This window comes from Penaeus vannamei, chromosome 27 (assembly GCF_042767895.1).
Source record: "Penaeus vannamei isolate JL-2024 chromosome 27, ASM4276789v1, whole genome shotgun sequence".
NCBI lineage: Eukaryota > Metazoa > Arthropoda > Malacostraca > Decapoda > Penaeidae > Penaeus > Penaeus vannamei.
The window spans coordinates 15343776-15353775 of NC_091575.1; the positions used below are offsets into that span (position 1 = coordinate 15343776).

Consider the following 10000-nt stretch of genomic DNA (forward strand, 5'->3'; position numbering starts at 1 on the left):
TATATATATATATATATATATATATATATATATATATATATATATATATATATATATATATATGTGTGTGTGTGTGTGTGTGTGTGTGTGTGTGTGTGTGTGTGTGTGTGTGTGTATGAAGAATATAAACACTATGACACGCAAGCAAAATGAAACACATGAACGAAATAAAACGTGACTTTTCATCATATATAGTAAAAAACCGAATTGGATTCACCGCATTTAGACTCTCTCTCTCTCTCTCTCTCTCTCTGTTGTGAGATCGCCCCCTCTACCTTTCTCTCTTTCCCAACGTCGGGTCGTCTGTCAAAGTCACAAGTCACTGATCACTTTTAGAGATGAGTAAATTGGTCGAGTAAACACTAAACACGAATAAATTTAAGGCTATCAAAGGATCTTTTGAAACTATATCTGATATCTGAAATAAGCACAGAGAAAATATTGTATGCATGTTTCAGAAAATGTCGAATTGAAAGCCAATCATTTTCAGAGAATACGCTTGCAGTCATGATCAGATAAGTGTCTATCAATACTCAAGTCTTGGCATTTTAATTGCACAACCATGTCACAAGATCAAGCATTAGAAAAATATATATGCTCCGTAAGATGTCCTACAAACTCATTGAAGTGAATATTGAATTTTAGGGCGGTGATGACTCAATAATTGAAACAAAAGTGAAAACATTTTGAAATAACCACTGGGCATAGTCTCAAATTGAAAGTAATGATAATGCTTGTTGAATAAAAGGTATGATAACACTAATGCTGGTAGGTACACCATTTCTCTGTTGAGGTAATATTCGACGATGTAAATTTATATTGAAATTATTGCTCCTGCTATCATGTTAGTGTATTAAGTCCTTTTTATCATGAACGGGTTTTCTAACGACACATGGTATGTTATAAAATTCTGCTTTACTAACTCTGAAAAAGTGAATGTACGTATCTTCCCTCATGTATTCCATTGATGATACTGGTATATGCTGCTGATAACAAAATTAATATTCTAGTCATATCTACTTCCATACGAGAGAGTGCATTTTCATGTTTTATGTTAGCAATTGCAATTGGGTAGAAGCTTATAAGTTGCACCAAGCCATGAGCAGTTCTCTCACACACTGAATAAGAAATATTACATATTTACTCCTCTTTCAAATTTCCTTCGATCTTTCCCATCCATGCAAAATATTACGTGGTGGCGCGAAATGAAGTAAAAAAAATAATTCGAACCACATCATTATAAGAACAACAATAATCATAATGATAATGATGATAACACCTGTTCGCTGATAGAATAACAGTAAAATGCATTTCATAAAGAATTTTATTGAAAGAATACTCGTCTTGTGTCTTTCTAACCTCCATCCATGTAAGACACATCTGCAGGTCTGGCACGAGCTATACTGTACAATAGGTCACGCACTGCATCTCACACACGTTCTCACAGATCACGTCTCGGATCACAAGTCTGCCTGTCATCAAATATGATGAAGTTGTGCGTCTTCATCTTTTCTGTCTGTCATATTCATGTGCTGGATATATGAATTTCATCGAAAGACAACAATAATGAAGGGATGATAAAGGGAATTGCGAATATGTACCCTCACATATAAATATGTGTATGTATATACAGATATAGATAGATACATACATACATACATATATATATGTATATAGATATATCTACATATATATAGATATAGATATATGTACGTAAATATGCATACATATATACTATATATATATATATATATATATATATATATATATATATATATATATATATATATATATATATATATACATATATATATATATATATATATATATATATATATATATATATATATATAGGTACGTATACATGCATACATATATACTCTGTATATGTATGTACGTATACATACATACATATATACTATGTATATAAATATATATATTTATATTTGTTTATATACATGTGTGTGTGTGTGTGTGTGTTTGTGTGTGTGTGAACACTATATGTGTGTGTTAATATTATATATATATATATATATATATATATATATATATATATATATATATATATATATATATATATATATATATATATATTTATCAGAAATGAAAATAATGTAACATCTATATGTATACATTAGAAATCGTAATAAAAGTACACAATGGCATTCATGCAAGAAATTTACATTCTACAACTTTGGGAAACAGGAAGAAATGAAGATGCGGCGACATGCTTCTCCCTCCGCCTCATGAGTAATACAAGATTCCACTCGAGGTAATCTTGACATCGTTAGAACAAGGAACAAGTTTTAGTGACAGAAAAAAGTGTATCCGTCTCACAGGAATTGGTATTGGAGCACTGAAAGTTACATATAAATGAATTTAATCGTTAGCTTGGTATAAAAGGAAAGGAATTAACCTTTTTTTCCTATGGTAAAATACATTTTGGCTGTGAGTGTGTTCGTTCGACTCTTTCCCCCTTTCTCTATTTGATGTAAAGCTAAATACATAATACACATACACACACATATATGATGAACGTATATATTACGATATATTGGGTAATAATTGAATCAATTTCATGACTAGATGAAGTTTATCAGATAAATTATCATCCAGTGTGCCACATGGCAATATGTCCATTATTTAAAAAAAAATTATGTAGTATGCCCGTTTGCTTACCGTTCATGTAGGTTATACAAATTGCTAAATACAAAGCTTATACAAATTGCTAAGTATTTGTTTCTTAGCCTAGATCGATGTTAGAAAAAACATGAAAATATATCCCAGCTCCAGATCAGTGGATTCGAATTCTCATGACGGCAGATAATGTGAGTGAGTAAGGTAGGCAACACAATTTAGTGCCTGGTAAGATAGGCAACTGAGTGCCAGGTAAGTATGGCAGGCAACACAATTTAGTGCCAGGTAGGTAAGATAGGCAACCTGAGCGCCAGATAATTAAGGCAAGCAGCACAATTTAGTGCCTGGTAAGTAAGGTAAGCAACGCATTTTACTGCCAGGTAAGTAAGGTAAGCAACGCATTTTAGTGCCAGGTAAGGTAAGCAACACAATTTAGTGTCAAACATAAAATAGGCAACGTGAGTGCCAGATAAGTAAGGTAGGCAACACAATTTAGTCCCAGGTAAGTAAGGTAAGCAACGCATTTTGGTGCCAGGTAAGGTAAGCAACTTAGTGCCAAATAGGTAAGATAGGCAACCTGAGTGCCAGGTAAGGTAGGTAGCACAATTTAGTGCCAGGTAGGTAAGATAGGCAACCTGAGTGCCAGGTAAGTAAGGTAGACAACGCAAGTGAGTGTCAGGTAAGTAAGGTAGGCAACACTATTGAGTGCCAAATAAGAAAGATAGGCAACACAGAGGATGTGTCAGTGAGTGCCTGTTATGTAAAGTATTCAACAGAAGTAAGAGTAAGGCAGACAACACAAGCGATTGCAAAGTAAGGTTGACAACGCAAGTAAGTGCAAGGTAAGATAGACGGCACAAGTGAGTGCCAGTGAGGTAAGGTAAGCAACATAAGTGATTGCAAGGTATTTTAGGTAGGCGACGCAGTGAGTGCCAAGTAAGTAAGGAGGCAACACAAGTGAAGGCGAGGCAATTCAGGAAGGCAACACATGTGAGTGCCAGGTAAAGAAGGCAACCCAAGTGAGTACCAGGTAAGGAAGAAGAGCAACACAAGTGAGTGCCAGGTAAGTGAAGAAAGCAACACAAGTAAGTGCCAGGTAAGTAAGGAAAGCAACACAAGTGAGTGCCAGGTAAATAAGGAAGGCAACACAAGCGAGTGCCAGGTAAGTCAGGTAGGTAAACACAAGTGAGTGCCAGGGAAGTCAGGTAGGTAAACACAAGTGAGTGTCAGGTAAGTAAGGAAGGCAACACAAGGGAGTGCCAGGTAAGTCAGAAAGGCAACACAAGTGAGTGCCAGGTAAGTCAGGTAGGTAAGCACAAGTGAGTGCCAGGTAAGTAAGGAAGGCAACACAAGTGACTGCCAGGTAAGTAAGGCAACACAAGTGCGTGCCAGGTAAGTAAGGAAGGCAACTCAAAAGAGTGCCAGGTAAACAAATAAGGCAACACAAGTGAGTACCAGGTAATCAAGGAAGGCAACAAAAGTGAGTGCCAGATAAGTAAGGAAGGCAACACAAGTGAGTACCAGGTAAGTAAGGAAGGCACCACAAGTGAGTGCCAGGTAAGTAAAGAAGGCGACATAAGTAAGTCCCAGGTAAGCAAAGAAGGTAGCACAAGTGAGTGCCAGGCAAGTAAAGAAGGCGACATAAGTCCCAGGTAAGCAAAGAAGGCAACACAAGTGAGTGACAAGTAAGTCAGGTAGGCAATAGAAGTGAGTGCCAGGTAAGTCATGTATGCAGCAGAAGTGAGTGCCAGGTAGGTGAGGCAGCCAACACAAGGGAGTGCCAGTTAGGTAAGACAGCCAACCCAAGGGAGTGCCAGGTGAGTAAGGCAGGCAACACAAGTGAGTGCCAGGTAAGTAAAGCAGGCAACACAAGTGAGTGCCAGGTAAGTAAAGAAGGCGACATAAGTAAGTCCCAGGTAAGCAAAGAAAGCAACACAAGTGAGTGCCAAGTAAGTCAGGTAGGCAATAGAAGTGAGTGCCAGTTAAGTCATGTAGGCAGCAGAAGTGAGTGCCAGGTAGGTGAGGCAGCCAATACAAGGGACTGCCAGGTAGGTAAGGCAGCCAACCCAAGGGAGTTCCAGGTAAGCAAGGGAGGCAACACAAGTGAGTGCCAAGTAAGCAAGAAAGGCAACACAAGTGAGTGCCAGGTAAGCAAGGAAGGCAACACAGGTGAGTGTCAGGAAAGTAAGGCAGGTAATACAAGTGAGTGCCAGGTAAGTCAGGTAGGCAACACAAGTGAGTGCCAGGTAAGTCAGGTAGGCAACACAAGTGAGTGCCAAGGAAGGCAACACAAGTCAGTGCCAGGTAAGTAAGGCAACACAAATGTGCTAGGTAAGTAAGGAAGGCAGCATAAGTGAGTGCCAGGTAAGGCAAGCAACACTATTGAGTGCCAGGTATGGCAAGCAATACTAGTGAGTGCCAGGTATGTCAGGTAGGCAACACAAGTGACTGCCAAGTAAGGAAGGCAACATTAGTGAGTGACAGGTAAGCAAGTAAGGCAACACAAGTAAGTGCCAGGTAAGCAAAGAAGGCAACAAGTGAGTGCCAGGTAAGCAAGGAGGCAACACTAGTGAGTGCCAGGTAACCAAGGAAGGCAACACAAGTGAGTGCCAAGTAAGCAAGTAAGGCAACACAAGTGAGTGCCAGGTAAGTAAGAAAGGCAACACAAATGTGCCAGGTAAGTAAGGAAGGCAGCATAAGTATGTGCCAGGTAAGGCAAGCAACACTATTGAGTGCCAGGAAGGGCAAGCAATACTAGTGAGTGCCAGGTAGGTAAGGCAGCCAACACAAATGAGTGCCAAGTAGGTAAGGAAATCGACACAAGTGAATGCCAAGTAAGTAAGGAAGGCATCAGGAGTGCCAGGTAAGTAAGGTAACACAAGTGAGTGCCAGGTAAGCAAGGAAGGCAACACTAGTGAGTGCCAGGTAACCAAGGAAGGCAACACAAGTGAGTGCCAGGTAAGTGAGGAAAGCAACACAAGTGAGTGCTAGGAAAGAAAGTAAGGCAACACAAGCGAGTGCCAGGTAAGTAAGGTAGGCAACAAGTAAATACCAGGTAAGCAAGGAAGGCAACACTAGTGAGTGCCAGGTAAGTAAATAAGGCAACATAAGTGAGTGCCAAGTAAGTAAGGCAACACAAGTGAGTGCCAGGAAAGTAAGGAGAGCAACACAAGTGAGTGCCAGGTAAGTAAGGAAGGCAACACAAGTGAGTGCTAAGTAAGTAAGTAAGGCAACAGTGCCAGGTAAGTAAGGTAGGCAACACAAATGAGTGCCAGGCAAGCAAGGTAGGCAACACTAGTTAGTGTCAGGTAAGTAAGGTAGGCAACAGAAATGAGTGCCAGGCAAGCAAGGTAGGCAACACTAGTGAGTGCCAGGTAAGTAGGGAAGGCAACATATGTGAGTGCCAGGTAAGGAAGGCAACATTAGTGAGTGCCAGGTAAGGAAGGCAACATTAGTGAGTGCCAGGTAAGCAAGTAAAGCAACACAAGTGAGTGCCAGGTAAGCAAAGAAGGCAACACAAGTGAGTGCCAGGTAAGCAAGGAAGGCAACACTAATGAGTGCCAGGTAAGCAAGGAAGGCAACACAAGTGAGTGCCAAGTAAGCAAGTAAGGCAACACAAGTTAGTGCCAAGTAAGCAAGGAAGGCAACACAGGTGAGTGCCAGGTATGTCAGGTAGGCAACATAAGTGAGTGCCAGGTAAATAAAGCAGCATAAGTGAGTGCCAGGTATGTCAGGTAGGCAACACAAGTGAGTGCCAGGTAAGTAAGGAAGGCAACATAAGTGAGTGCCAGGTAAGTTCGGCAGGCAACACAAGTGAGTACCAGGTAAGTCAGGTAGGTAACACAAGTGAGTGCCAGGTAAGTCAGGCAACACAAGTGAGTGTCAGGTAAACAAGGAAGGCAACACAAGTGAGTGCCAAGTAAGCAAGGAAGGCAGCACAAGTGAGTGTCAGGTAAGTAAGGAGGGCAACACAAGTGAGTGCCAGGTAAGTAAGGAAGGCAACACAAGTGAGTGACAGGTAAGTAAGGAAGGCAACACAAGTGAGTGCCAGGTAAGCAAGGAAAGCAATAGAAGTGAGTGCCAGGTAAGTAAGGAAGGCAACACAAGTGAGTGCCAGGTAAGTAAGGAAGGCAACACAAGTGAGTGCCAGGTAAGCAAGGAAGGCAATAGAAGTGAGTGCCAGGTAAGTATGGAAGGCAACACAAGTGAGTGCCAGGTAAGTAAGGAAGGCAACACAAGTGAGTGCCAGGTAAGCAAGGGAGGCAACACAAGTGAGTACCAGGTAAGTCAGGTAGGTAACACAAGTGAGTGCCTGGTAAGTCAGGCAACACAAGTGAGTGCCAGGTAAGCAAGGAAGGCCACACAAGTGAGTTCCAGTTAAGTAAGGGAGACAACACAAGTGAGTGCCAGGTAAGCAAGGAAGGCAACACAAGTCAGTGCCAGGTAAGTAAGAAAGGCAACACAAGTGAGTGCCAGGTAAGCAAGGAAGGCAACACAAGTGAGTGCCAGGTAAGTAAGGAAGGCAACACAAGTGAGTGCCAGGTAAGTAAGGAAGGCAACACAAGTGAGTGCCAGGTAAGTAAGGAAGGCAACACAAGTGAGTGCCAGGTAAGCAAAGAAGGCCACACAAGTGAGTTCCAGTTAAGTAAGGGAGTCAACACAAGTGAGTGCCAGGTAAGCAAGGAAGGCAACACAAGTCAGTGCCAGGTAAGTAAGAAAGGCAACACAAGTGAGTACCAGGTAAGCAAGGAAGGCAACACAAGTGAGTGCCAGGTAAGTAAGGAAGGCAACACAAGTGAGTGCCAGGTAAGTAAGGAAGGCAACACAAGTGAGTGCCAGGTAAGTAAGGAAGGCAACACAAGTGAGTGCCATGTAAGCAAGGAAGGCCACACAAGTGAGTTCCAATTAAGTAAGGGAGACAACACAAGTGAGTGCCAGGTAAGCAAGGAAGGCAACACAAGTCAGTGCCAGGTAAGTAAGAAAGGCAACACAAGTGAGTGCCAGGTAAGCAAGGAAGGCAACACAAGTCAGTGCCAGGTAAGTAAGGAAGGCAACACAAATGAGTGCCAGGTAAATACGAAAGGCAACACAAGTGAGTTCCAGTTAAGTAAGGGAGGCAAAAGAAGTGAGTGCCAGGTAAGCAAGGAAGGCAATAGAAGTGAGTGCCAGGTAAGCAAGGAAGGCAGCACAAGTGAGTGTCAGGTAAGTAAGGAAGGTAACACAAGTGAGTGCCAAGGAAGTAAGGAAGGCAACACAAGTGAGTGCCAGGTAAGTAAGGAAGGCAACACAAGTCAGTGCCAGGTAAGTAAGAAAGGCAACAGAAGTGAGTGCCAGGTAAGCAAGGAAGGCAACACAAGTGAGTGCCAGGTAAGCAAGGAAGGCAACACAAGTCAGTGCCAGGTAAGTAAGAAAGGCAACACAAGTGAGTGCCAGGTAAGCAAGGAAGGCAACACAAGTCAGTGCCAGGTAAGTAAGGAAGGCAACACAAATGAGTGCCAGGTAAGTAAGGAAGGCCACACAAGTGAGTTACAGTTAAGTAAGGGAGACAACACAAGTGAGTGCCAGGTAAGCAAGGAAGGCAACACAAGTCAGTGCCAGGTAAGTAAGAAAGGCAACACAAGTGAGTGCCAGGTAAGTAAGGAAGGCAACACAAATGAGTGCCAGGTAAGTAAGGAAGGCAACACAAGTGAGTTCCAGTTAAGTAAGGGAGGCAAAAGAAGTGAGCTCCAGGTAAGTAAGAAAGGCAATAGAAGTGAGTGCCAGGTAAGTAAGGAAGGCAACACAAATGAGTGTTAGGTAAGTAAGGAAGGCAACACAAGTGAGTGTCAGGTAAGTAAGGAAGGCAACACAAGTGAGTGCCAGGTAAGTAAGGAAGGCAACACAAGTGAGTGCCAAGGAAGTAAGGAAGGCAACACAAGTCAGTGCCAGGTAAGTAAGAAAGGCAACAGAAGTGAGTGCCAAGGAAGTAAGGAAGGCAAAAGAAGTGAGTGCCAGGTAAGTAATGTAGGCAACACAAGTGAGTGCCAAGGAAGTAAGGAAAGCAACACTAGTGACCGCCAGGTAAGTAAGGTAGGCAACACAAGTGAGTGCCAAGAAAGTAAGTCAGGCAACACAAGTGAGTGCCAGGTAAGTAAGAAAGGCAATACATGTGAGTGCCAGGTAAGCAAGGCAACACTAGTGAGTGCTAGGTAAGTAGGAAAGCCAACACAAGTGAATGTCAGGTAAGCAAGGAAGGCAACACAAGTGAGTGCCAGGTGAGTAAAGCAGGCAGCACAAGTGAGTGCCAGGTAAGCAAGGAAGGCAACACAAGTGAGTGCCAGGTGAGTAAAGCAGGCAGCACAACTGAGTGCCAGGTAAGTAGGGAGGGCAACATAAGTGAGTGCCAGGTAAGCAAGGAAGGCAACACGTGTTTACAATGTGTGCAATTTAGGTAACACAAATGAGTACCAAATAAGGTAGATGATATAAGGGAGTGTTAGGGAAGTATGTGAGAACACATAAATGAATGCTAGGTTAGTACGGTGGGCAATTTAAGTAATGTAAACAGTACATGTAATTGTTAGGTAAGTAAGGGAGGGTACACAAGTGAGTATTAGGTAGGTAAGGTAGATTATTCAAGGGAGTGACAGGTTAGTAATGTAGATAATATAAGAAAGTGCAAGGTAAGCAACACAAGTGAGGTCAAAGGTAAGGTATGCAACACAAATAAGTGCAACGTAAGTAAGGCAGGCAATACAAGTGAGTGCTGGGTATAGATAAGTAATATGAGTTACAGGTTAGTAAGGATGATAAAAGTGAGTGCTAAATAATGAAGATGGGCAAAATAAGCGAGTGTCTGGTCAGAAAAGAGAATGGCAAATAGTTAAGGTATGTAATCGCCCTGTAAGTAAAGCCTGTGAGTACTATATAAGTAAAGTTAATGCTGTTTAATTAAAATGAGTGTGCCAAATAAGTAAATTGAATGACATGAAAGTAAAGTAAGTCAGCGTTAAATGAGTGTCAAATAAGGGAGGTATATGAGTGCCAGGTAGGTTACGTGAGTGGGGTAAGTTAATTAAATAAGTGCCTGCAAATAAAATATAGAACAATATGCTCAAATGCTGTTCGAATGTTTGCTCCTTTAAGATTATCTTCTGTGTCTTGATTTGTACTTCAGTTGAAACGTTTCTCTTTATTTACTCAAATCTAACCTTCTATTTGCTTTGCATTTATTGCTCTTTACATTCAGTGCTCTATACACTAACATCACCTTTCTGGGCTAACCAACTTTTCCTTTCGTCTATTTGAATGAAGCACTCTTACAATAATAAATTACTATTGTATTAATTGTCTTTCTTATATTTTGAACTAAATATGAATCATG

The 10000-nt window shown here is 41.4% G+C and overlaps 1 protein-coding gene across 1 annotated transcript; it reads left to right on the forward strand.

Annotated features, from left to right (window-relative positions):
• Window positions 1-2159: 2159 nt before the first annotated feature.
• LOC138866843 (uncharacterized) lies at window positions 2160-4949 on the forward strand. Its single transcript, XM_070140645.1, has 4 exons — window positions 2160-2272; window positions 3414-3468; window positions 4096-4289; window positions 4376-4949. The coding sequence occupies exons 1-4, from the start codon at window positions 2160-2162 to the stop codon at window positions 4947-4949; spliced, it is 936 nt and encodes a 311-aa protein (XP_069996746.1).
• Window positions 4950-10000: the final 5051 nt, after the last annotated feature.